This window comes from Ammospiza nelsoni, chromosome 6, assembly GCF_027579445.1.
Source record: "Ammospiza nelsoni isolate bAmmNel1 chromosome 6, bAmmNel1.pri, whole genome shotgun sequence".
Classification (NCBI taxonomy): Eukaryota; Metazoa; Chordata; class Aves; order Passeriformes; family Passerellidae; genus Ammospiza; species Ammospiza nelsoni.
Window position 1 is genome coordinate 50,060,906 of NC_080638.1, and position 11,078 is coordinate 50,071,983.

At 44.5% G+C, this 11,078-nt stretch overlaps 1 protein-coding gene across 1 annotated transcript in view; it reads right to left on the bottom strand.

Moving 5' to 3' along the window:
* CLMN (calmin) overlaps positions 1 to 10,669 on the bottom strand; it is a 76,831-nt gene extending 66,162 nt beyond the window's left edge. The window contains exon 1 of the mRNA XM_059473667.1: positions 10,442 to 10,669. Coding sequence (XP_059329650.1) covers positions 10,442 to 10,523 — 82 coding nt within the window. The 5' untranslated portion in view covers positions 10,524 to 10,669. The remainder of the gene's footprint in view (positions 1 to 10,441) is intronic.
* Positions 10,670 to 11,078: the final 409 nt, after the last annotated feature.

Below are 11,078 nucleotides of genomic sequence, written 5' to 3' on the forward strand. Positions count from 1 at the left end.
CAGGAAGTTTTCTTCCTTCCCCAGCTTTACTTTGTCTTCTTTCTAGAAACACATACTCAAAACAAAATAAACAAAACTTCTGTAACAAACTCAGTGAACTGAAAGCATAGTACAAAGAGCCAGAGGGAGTACAGCTAATTTGGATCTTAACTGAGGTAACTCCAAAGCCCTTGACGGAAAAAAGAGTTTCTACCTGAAGATGATAACTAGTAACTCATAGAGATGATCAAAATGAGACATCAAAAAATACATCTTCACAAAAAGGGGAAAAGTAGAACAAAGCAGGTTTATTTCATTCTACAAACATTTTGTTCTTCTTTCATTTAAAAAACCCCAAGTTGAGCCAAACTGAAATCTGACTGCAGTTAACCTTCACACCAACTGGTGTGCACTGCACAGAACACCAGCAAGCACGTGCAAACCCAGAGGGGAACCACCTGCCACCAGCATGAGAACACCACACACTGGACTGAAAGATGGCTCTGGAGCTTCATGGCAATTACCAGCTTGTAAAGGTTTCTATGGAGAAGGCAGTATATATGTCACACGAATTGTTATGGGACATTGTTAGCTTTTGCTGCAACACAGTGAAGGAGAGAAGAAGATGTGAAGAAAGGAATTTGGTCAGGTAGTTCCAATGGTCACCTTGAAAAGAGAATACTAAGATTCAAGGCCTGCTCCACCAAAATTTTCCATGTTCATACATAGAAAAGCATGTCATTAGATTCTCTAGATAACTTAAATCAATCCTCTGGCTTTCATGTGTCTTTCATCCTCAAGCCTAACTTAAGGGTGTCATCTAGAGAAATACATTAAAATCATGAGACACTCATACACTAAAAAAGTAAAAATAAATCCCTGCTAGAATGCAGTAGGAACACATTTCAGTTTCAGTCAACTCAAACACAAAGCAGTAAGAAAGAAAGCCTATGGGCATCAATATTATCTAAGTATCGTAACTCAAGTTTGACCCCTCTGTAAAACCAGAATTCCTAAATGCTACTTCCACATCCATAACAGCCCCTTCATTCTTTAAGGATGCTGCATGCAAGAATACACATGTGTAGCAGGACCAGAAAGCCAAGAAGAAGTGGGCAGCCCCCACCAATCTTTCTGTCACGGGGCCATCACATTAGCACATTACACTGTATTTTCCATGTACCTCCAGTGTTTAGGCTCCAAAACTGATCATTAGTATGATAAATTAAATGAGTGGAAACTTTGGCTCAAAGAGCCCAAACTGCAGCAGCTCTGAAGTCAGTCACTCTTCCTAAGCTTTGGTTCATTAGTGAAATGAGAATATAAGAGGTCAAGTGAACATCCAGCTCATAATTAAGTGCCTAAATGACAAAGCTGTTTACTGGCCTGAGTGACGCAGCAAGGGGGTCTCATCAGCGCTTGCTGTGGGCATCCAGGCTGCTTCTGCAACTGGCTTTCCTAATCAGCCCCAACAGAAAAGCAAAGGACTCACTGTGCATGAACAGAGCTGAGATCCTGCAGGAAAAACACACTGCTCTACAGCCATCTGTGGGATGGGCAATGAAATAATGCTTCAACCTTTCCCAAAATTAAAGGGTGTCAAGGACTTTAAAAGTACTAAGATCTGACCAGTTAAAACAAAATCTGAATATAATTTGCTGTGTTCATTAGCTTCCAGTTTTGAGACAGATGAATATCAGCTTCCCAGGCCTCCTCAGCCACACTGGCCTCTCTCAGCACCTGAGCACAGCCCCTCTTGGCTGGGTGGGGACAGGAAGGATGCACTGTCCTTCTCCTGCAGAAATGGGCTCCCATCACCAGGGCCAACCCATCCACCACTTCCTGACTTCACAGGAGTCACACTGGTGCAACCTTCAAATTCTTAAATTAAAATAAACTCATGATGACTGATACTGTCAGCTGCAGCTTAGACCAAGGATTTTACAGCATCCTTTAGCTGTGCTAGCAACCAGAATATAGTGCTTCCTCTCTTCATACACACAGATGTTGAATGAAAACCTCCTATCTTCTTTAATCCTTCTGATAAGGATAAGGAAACGCATAATGTTTTGAAGTTTTGAAAGGCCAACACTTAGTACGTCAAAACAACTTTCTACCTTCACAAGAAGAAATGCAGTTTAGCCAGTAAAAATTCATACTCTGTCTTCTTTCCAATGTCAATAACCAAACAACTTCTGCAAGAAGGCTGAGCACAAGTGATTTTAACTAACATCAACTCCCTTAACAACTTTTTTCTCTATGAGGGGAAGAAACAGATGAACTCAGGCAAGAGTCTAAAACTTCAAATCACCCTTTGTCCTGTATCCAGAGAGATCTTAAAAACCCAAACAAACAAACAAAAACCAAACCAAAAACAACAACCAAACAAAAAACCAAACAAAGAAAAGAAAAAGAAAAAAAATGAGAGTAACAGGAATTTAATGTTGTTCAGTAGTACTAATCATCAGGCCAGGAAGTCCCCTCCACAGCCTGAAATCTGAGAACATGGAGAGGGTCCAAATGTTTCCCAGCTACTCTTACCAGTTACTCTTGAAATCACTCAGGTTTTGTACCAGAAACAGGCCTAGGGAGTACCCTATCAAAAAGGAGAGTCCATGGGAATTTTGTCTCTGGAAGATCATCTTCTCATTTGGGCAGGATTTTTATGTCTCACCAAGCTGAAGTATGACATGCAAATACTGGCCAGAGTCCCTCTTGCACTATCTGGGTTTCTGAGGAGCCTCCATGGGCCTGCTCCCGTTTGCCTTGTTACTCTCCCTGGGCAAACAGCCCAGACAGATTTATGTTTCATTCCTTGTGTTTAGGACAATAAGTCTGAAGTGGACATTCATACCATGTTATTTATAAATGCTATATCTTCATTAAGTTACAGCTGCAGTTCATGTTTATCATGAACATCAGTAAGAGCCAGAAAACTTTAATCATGTGTCCAGATGCAGTCATATGAAGGATCAGATTTTAAGTTATCTTCATTGGCACTGCTTCCATTTGTCACAGAGCCAGGTCTCTCTTGCCCTTCCTATTTCTCACTGAGCCAAGAGAAGCATAATCAGCCCTCAGTTGTGAACTACCCTGACTGCATACACCCCACACCTACTGACATGCATTAGGGGGTTCTTCAAATGGACTGACACAAAATGGCAAAGTATTTCTATCTGGCCATTAGTGCACAGCAGAAAGACAGCCTGTGCACATAACTGCTCCCTCTGCTTTGGCTGCAGTTCAGAGCTTCAGCTGGAGTCCTGTGAAATGGACACTTCAGGCTGTGATATGGCTCTCACAACACATGAATAACACATGGCCTCCCAGTTGTCAGGGGGTTTAGTGCACTGTTAAGGGCATCTCTTGAAGAAAACTTAGGAAAAACAGGCTGGAAGAGTAAAAATGGATCTGGGGCATTCCTTGGGTAAAGCATCCCTGACCTTAGCAGGGTCAAGAGGAACTCCGACATATGGAGCATCTAAACAGATGTGTGTCCTGGTAATGGACACTACAGAAGGGTAGCTTTGGACTCCACAAAATTCACTCATCTCCAGTCTTAATTATGATAAAATGAAGATCCAAAAGGATGAATGCATTAAATATAAAAAGGGCTGGTATATAAATCTTTGTTTTTAAAATGAACTCTGTGACAACATATTTAATGAACATTTATTTTATAAACAACTAATTACCAATTACACTACAAAAAGAGGAAAAACATAATGGAGCAAATCAACACTAGATTTGCTCAAAGTCTAGAAGGGTCTTATTTCTGACTGCTAAGAGTAAGAGATGCTAATATAAAACGTATAAAAAACAAGGTAACTCATTCTTCACAAATACACTAGGTCTGAATTACATTGACCAACATCAGGAGTAACTTTCAAGATACATAAAATACATTTTAATTTATGTCTGAAATTAATTACTGGAAAAGCAATAGAATCCCTCAAAGTATTACATTATTATAACAAATATGTCTTGAATCATGCTATCAAATTAAGTAATGGGCACGGGATTAGAGTTATCTTTAAAATGTTTTTGATAACATCTATTCAGATTCAGTGGGATTTCTGGTTTTATAAAGAAATCCTCTGCTTAAAGCTTACAGGTCCACAGGCATTCCCTTTGTAGCTATCCAGGCTGTTGCTATTACAACCATCCTAGAACATGCCAATTTAAACTTTTGTTCATGGCTATACAGCTCAGCTCTTTGCACAGAAATATGCAGCGATTATAATGAAGTAAAATTCATCCTGCAATCCTCCACCTACAGTCCCTGTATTTAACTGGCTGGGGAGATATAAAAATAGAATATCAGGTACATAGACATGTAGAAAAAGACATTTATTTCTTATAAGGTGCTGTGATGCCCTTCACCACCCCAGCACTGACACACATCTCACTGCCTATCTGGTAATTTCTACTCCTGAATACATTTTGGAGATCATTTTGACTTCTACATGACAAGACAGATATTTGGCTCTTTCCCTTTAGACATATGCCCTTAAGAATCATTCTGAAACAACAGTAAGGTCCAACAACTTAGGACATAAACAAATAATGTCTAAATGGACACTGACAAGCCAAAATGCCCAAGGTTGCTTCTTCTAATCCAACAGAAGTCTGTCTTTAAAAGTAAAAAATGAAATCAAGTAATCTCTTTGTGATATTTTCAAAATAAATGCTACACATTCTTCAGAAGGCAAGTGACATAACCTTGAAATTGTCCTTAGGAGAAAGAAAATTGTTTGAATTTCTGTCCAAGTCAAGTGGGCAAAACAAAAAACAGGCAGGACAACTATGAAAAGTCCATTATATTTTTAAATCATCACTAGCTTTAACACAGTGTTTTGAGGACTGTCATTTTTAAACCATGACTTCAGGCAAGTGACATGATCTGAGATCTCACCAGCTCTCCCAGTGCTGAGACTGGTCAGCCCTTGAACAACAGCTCACCAGCAAAGACAGAGAAGGTGATGCTGGCAAGTGACAGCACATCTACCCCATGCCTTGAGTCAGGTCCATGCAGCTGCCAAGCAGAGCCTCTCTTAAGACAAAGTGTCAGCACACCAGTGAGTTCATGTGACTGGGTAGCTACTGGGCATGATTTGAATTTGGTGTCATTTCATCCATTCAATGGGACAGAGAGCCCAGACTTCTAATTTGTTAGAGAAATTAGGTGTTAACCTTGTTAATTGTTAAAATTGCATGCTGAAACAGGCAATCTGCACTTTGTCTCACCTCTTGCTGCCCCTTTATTTCAGTCCAGGGTTTCCTACATCTGGAGCAGGGCAAGTCTTCCCTCCATGGCTGACAGCTACTGCCCTTACACAGACCATGCCCACTAGGACACTTGGGTTCCAGCATTAACGTTTGGCTTCTCATCTCATTCATGGATCTGAATCTTTATTTTGGGTGTTCACATTTATAATTCTCAGGCCTATTTAACTTAAATTTTATACAGAATAGGATCACTTTGTAGTTGTACAGTGCTTTGCCTAAGGTTCTCTAGACAATTTAATCTTTCCAAATGTCACTTGAATCTACAAAGATCTCCACTAAATGAACATGCCTCCAGGCAGAATGAAATCTTGCTGAGTATGGTGACAAGTTATAGAAGAGTTAAAGTAATGAACAGCTACAGCACCTTACTTTTGTCAGAATGAATGGATACATTAAAAAGGTTTCCTTCTACTTGTGAAATTTCCATGTATTTGAAAAGCATGTCAAACTACAGCAAACAAGTTAAATGCTGCTGTATCTTGTAATTAAAGGAAAATTATTACTCTCTGTAGCTAAGTGCAAAAGTCATTAAAAATAGGCCTCAAACATAAATAAAAAGTACAGAGAGAAACATTTTCAAGACTGACTATAGCACCTGCCTTTGGTCATCCATCAGTGATGCTTAAGCCCCCACAAAGTAAAGATATCTAGATATTCTCACTGCCAGAGTTAACTTGTGTAAGTCAGGCATTTGTATGACTTCTTGAGACAGAGGCTTCAGAATCTGTTACCTCATAAGATGATGAGATTCATGTTAGTGACAATTATAGTTACTACTACTGTCCAAAGCTTATGAAGTCCAGATCTCAAGGATCCAAACAGAAAGCCAAGCAAAATCAGAGAGTGCTGGGACTCTATGCCTGAGTGATCCACCCAGAGATATAAACTACGGCAAGGATGGGGAACCAGTGGGGCTGATATTGTTCAGGTTATTTCTTCCAGTCCGTCACCCTTCTTTTTCTCCACTATTTTGGTCAATGCTACAATACACTCCTGTGTAGCCTTCCAAATACTTCTGAAAGCCATGTACCCCTCAGCAGAGCAAGAATGAGACTGAAGAAAATATTTAAATCTACGGAAACAAACATGTACAGGTTTCTGTGAGTTCTGGATCAAACCCTGAGTGAGTAGTGACATAACAAGCAGCAGGACCTTGACTTGTCCTCTGACAGCAGAAATGCAGAGTTCTACCATCCCAGCCCATCTACTCTATTAGAAATATACAAAATGAACATTCAAACCATAATTATTTTAAAGTTGTGGTAGCAGCACTTGTTTGCCAGAGATGATACATCTGATTGCACAATTATTCATCTCTATATATTTCATTCCAAGGAATGTAAGGAAAGATATGTACTGTTCAACACACATTTAGACTATTGCAAAGCACACAACCAACATATCATCTAAATGAGGATGAGGATGTTGCCTCTTTCTAGCAAGTGCAATTCCCCACACAAGGAAGTATATTTTTGATGGTCCTAAATCAAGCTTCCAGTAGGGAAGATTTTAAAATATTCTTGTATTGTAACGAAATGTTCCCAATGGTGTTGTAATGGAAGAAAGAAAGAGGAAAAAAACCATCTCCTGGCAGGAAATTAATTATTGAGCATTCCCCTGCTTGACAATGCGCTCCTACATTCTGTGCAGGCTTTCCATTTTTCTCTCTCAGTATGTGGAGAAATTCACTATGGAGAATATACAATCAGAACAAAGAGCACGAGGGTATCAGTTTATTAAATGTATTTAGAAACCGAGCACATCGGGAGGGAGGAACTTGTTTTGTGCATCACCACACCTAGTGTTTATTCCTTCTTTATATTCCTCTCTCCTCTTCTCCATTAAATTGTCACTTCTACTTCTATTCTCTGAAATCACCTCTGTTGAGAATGGAAGAATTGTGCCTGGCTTTTAGCATCACTTAGCTGACACAATTTTGAAATGTCACTTCCTACTTTTAAAAAATCAAATAGAAAATCTCTTGATGGAAAAGGAAAATAGAAGCCCATCATTACATACCTAAATATCAAGATGCAATTCCATTTTTAAACTCTTTTTTTTCCACCCCCAAGTCCTACCCATTTAGTAAATTTTGCCCCTTGCTGTCAGCTTGAGTTTCCCTATGAAAGAGCTGAAAAACCCACAGCGGCCATAATTTCACACATGACAGAACATATAGCTCCTGAAGCTACTTCTGCAGCCAGCACATGCACCTACAACATCTCAGTTTGGTGGGATCATATCACTGCAAAAGCATCTTCATGAGAGCAGACACTTCCCAGTAACTGGCATCTTGGATTCTTCCTGGGTGTGGAACAACCAAACTAGAGAGGGAAGATGCAACAGACTGAAACAACATATGCTATCTTCAAATAGAATTCATGTCAGCAGTGCTCAATAGCTCAGCTAAGACATAATGAAGAAATTTGCAAGAGAAATAGACAATTTTCACATTTTAAATCAGCCAGAAAGGGTGTGGAGAACTACTACAGCAGATGTCTGTGTGATTCCTGCAGAAACCTTAATATCAGCTAGGCTGCCTGAGACCGTTTGAGCCATCAGCTCTTGGGCTCTTCCAGCACTTCCAAGCTGGGCAGGATGGCTCAGACACAGCGTGGCTGCACTGCCTCTGCCTGCCTTGCACACCTCACACACCTCTCTGTGCATCAGCCCAGAAACCTCCACCCTGCATGCACACATGCCAGTGTTTGCATGTGTTCTTCAGATCTGCAAATATTGAGCTGCTGCCTCCCATCCCCTCCTTACTCCTTCTTGGGTCTGAATAAACATGATGGGTCCCCCAGAGACCAGGAGGGACCTCCACATATGCAAAATGTCCCAGTGAATGGGAGCATTCTGGAATCAGACAAACCATCCCCTTGACACTCTAAACACAGCTGGAGTTACAAGAAAGTGCTGCAGGAGCTGGAGATGCAGCAGCAGATGGGGATCTCCACTGCACAGGTCCTTCATGAGGCTCTGGGCAGCAGGGCCTGGGGGGTCTGATGGTGCTGATGGAAATGCTCTGTGGTCCTCACCTAGTTTTTCATCCCAAACTCTTGACTTTGTAGCACATCAAAGCTGTTATTGATTCTACAACTGATAGACAATGATACTAGCACTTATTCAGATGGCATTGTTTTGAGAGGGGAGAGTGATTTTTGAATTATAAAGCAGAAGAAAGTTTAATTACCACATATGAGCATAGAGCATATGCTGCTATTTTACAAGAAACTGTTCTGAAGAGAAGCACCATGCTCTGCCACCGAGCTCCCAAGCGACAAAAATCACACTCTCACGAGTATCAGACTCGCCATCTGTAACATGTTTTTCATCTCTAGAAGATAATGTGAGAACTATGTGTTACAAATCATATCTTTTGTGACAGCTATTATCACTTGCTTTGGAGCAGCACCTTAGAACAAATGTTTTTTCTGCCCTATAAGAGCTCACATGAGGCATGAAACTTCTTAAAAACCTATTTAGCAGTGCAAGCAAGGTGATAATCCATATATGTTTCACAATTTCTCTTGGATGATAGGAAGAGAACAGGAGGTTTTTTTCATGAACATAATGTCATTCAAAGGAATTTGCTCTGTAGGATGACATTCTCCTATACAACTACAGGAATTTTAGATGGGGCTGTGTGCATTTGTACTGTGTGCATCTGCATTTTAAATTCCAGAAAGAGAAATTGACTATTCTCTCACAAATGGGAGGCAAAGCCAAAAACATACTACTCTTTCTAGGAACAGATTACTTTTGTATTTCTTCTCAAAAATGCCCACGAACTAAGGATTAAACTTGGCGTAATGACTACAGTTTTGAGCAGCAAGAGATCAGAGGCAGGCCAGCCATGTTAACACAGAGAGTAGAAAGAGACTGAGAGAGAAGCCAGGAACATTGAGCTACAATGTAATGAGAGACTCTCAAAACCCAAGGGGAATGCAACCTGGAATCAACCGCCCTGACTGTGCTCAAAATCTGAATTTCAGAGGGCAGGATGATGCAGGTCAAAATGATGTGGAGTGACCCCATCAGTAGCTAACTGCATTAATATACCAGAGCTGAAAGAACAGCTAATTTGACTCTCTTTTCTGATAAATTATACATCTTCTATAATCAATCCAAACCAAAACTAATTTCCAGCAAGTCTACTGCTCTGCCAGTAGACAGTGCCTTAATATAATTATGCACAGACAGGAAGAGATAATGACCTCTGATTCAAGTCTATTATTTTTATGGAACATGAAGATACATCGCAGTATTATGTGAGCTATTGATTAAGATCAGTATGTTACACTGAACAAGTTGTTCTCCTGTAAACCACTGCTGTTTTTTTCCTCTTCCATCGAGTCTTGCTGTCCTTTCCAGTCACGAGGAGTTACCTGGTGAGGGGCAAACATAACTTGGGAGGAACTACTACTTCGGCTACATTGACACCGATCTACATTCAGAGCCAGGTATTTGCATCCCTTCCGCCGGCAGAGCTTGTGGCAGAACAGGAGAGCATCTCGCAGAGGATTTATCCAAAAGCTCTGTCCATGTTTATTCAACAGTAGCATATCAGAAGATACATTAAATTGAGTCCTCTGATAGCGGCTTCGTTTCGAATCGCGGCCCCGGAGCCGTGCCCTGACCGCGGCCGGGTGACCCCAGGTGTGGCAGGGGAGCAGCGGGCGGGCTGTGCCCGTACCCGGGGCGCCCCGGCCGGGCCCCGCGGGGACCCCACGGCACAGTGAGCCCCGGAGCCCCCAGATCTCCCCCGAGCCCAGCCGGAGCCCGCACCCCCGCCCCGACGGCTCTCAGGGGAGGCTGTGGGTGGCAGCAGCGCCCGGGAGACACGACAGTGCCGCCCCCGCAGCATCCCCGGCACCGGAGCCCCCGCGCCCCGTCCCCATCCCTGCCCCGGGGCCGCTCCTGTCCCAGCGCCGGGATCTCCGCGGCCGGACGGGCAGGAGCCGCGTTCGGGGGAAACTTTGGCCCCGCCGCCCGCCCTCCTCCCCCGGCCCGGCACCCTCACCCGCACCGCCCCCGCTCCGCGGAGCTGCGGGAGCCCGCGCCGGCGGCCCGGGGGCGGCGGGAGGGGAGGAAGGAGCGGCGGGGGCGCAGCCGGGGCCGGAGCGGGGCGGGCGGGGGCGGAGGGAGGGGTTTCTGCGGGGTGTTGGTTTACCTTGGAGGTTCTGCACTCGGATGTCGCTGATGTGCCCGATGAGCTCCTCGCGCTGGAACCAGTCCCACTCCTGCCCGGCCATAGGGGCGCGGGGCCGGGGCCAGGGGGGCGGCGGGAGCCGGCGGCACCGCCACCGCCGCTTTCACCGGTACCGACGGCGGGCGCGGAGCGGAGCGGAGCGGGCGGGGGGGCGGCCCCTCTCCGCGCCGGCTGCGCCCCGCCCCGCGTCCCTCCCTCCATTCCTCCTCCTTCCTCCGCTGCCACCGCCTCCCTCACTCTGCCCGCCCGGCCGGGGGCGGCGGGGCCGAGCGGGCGGGGGTCCGGCCGAGCCCCTGCCATGGGCAGCGACGTGCCCGCCGCCCCTTCCCGCCCTTAGCCGCCCTTTCCTGCCCTCCCTACCCTCAGCCGCCCCTTCTTGCCCTCCCTGCCCTGCCTGCCCTCAGCCGCCCCTTTCTCTCCTTCCTGCCCTCCCTGCCCTCAGCCGCCCCTTCCCGCCCTCAGCCCGGCCCGGCCTGGCCCCGCTCCGGCCGCCCCCTCGGGTGCAGGCCGGGACCCCCGCCCGTCTCGCCGCAGCCCGCCCCATAAAAACGCGTTTATTGCCGAGACAAGGGGGCCGCCGGCAACGCCGAGACCTCTT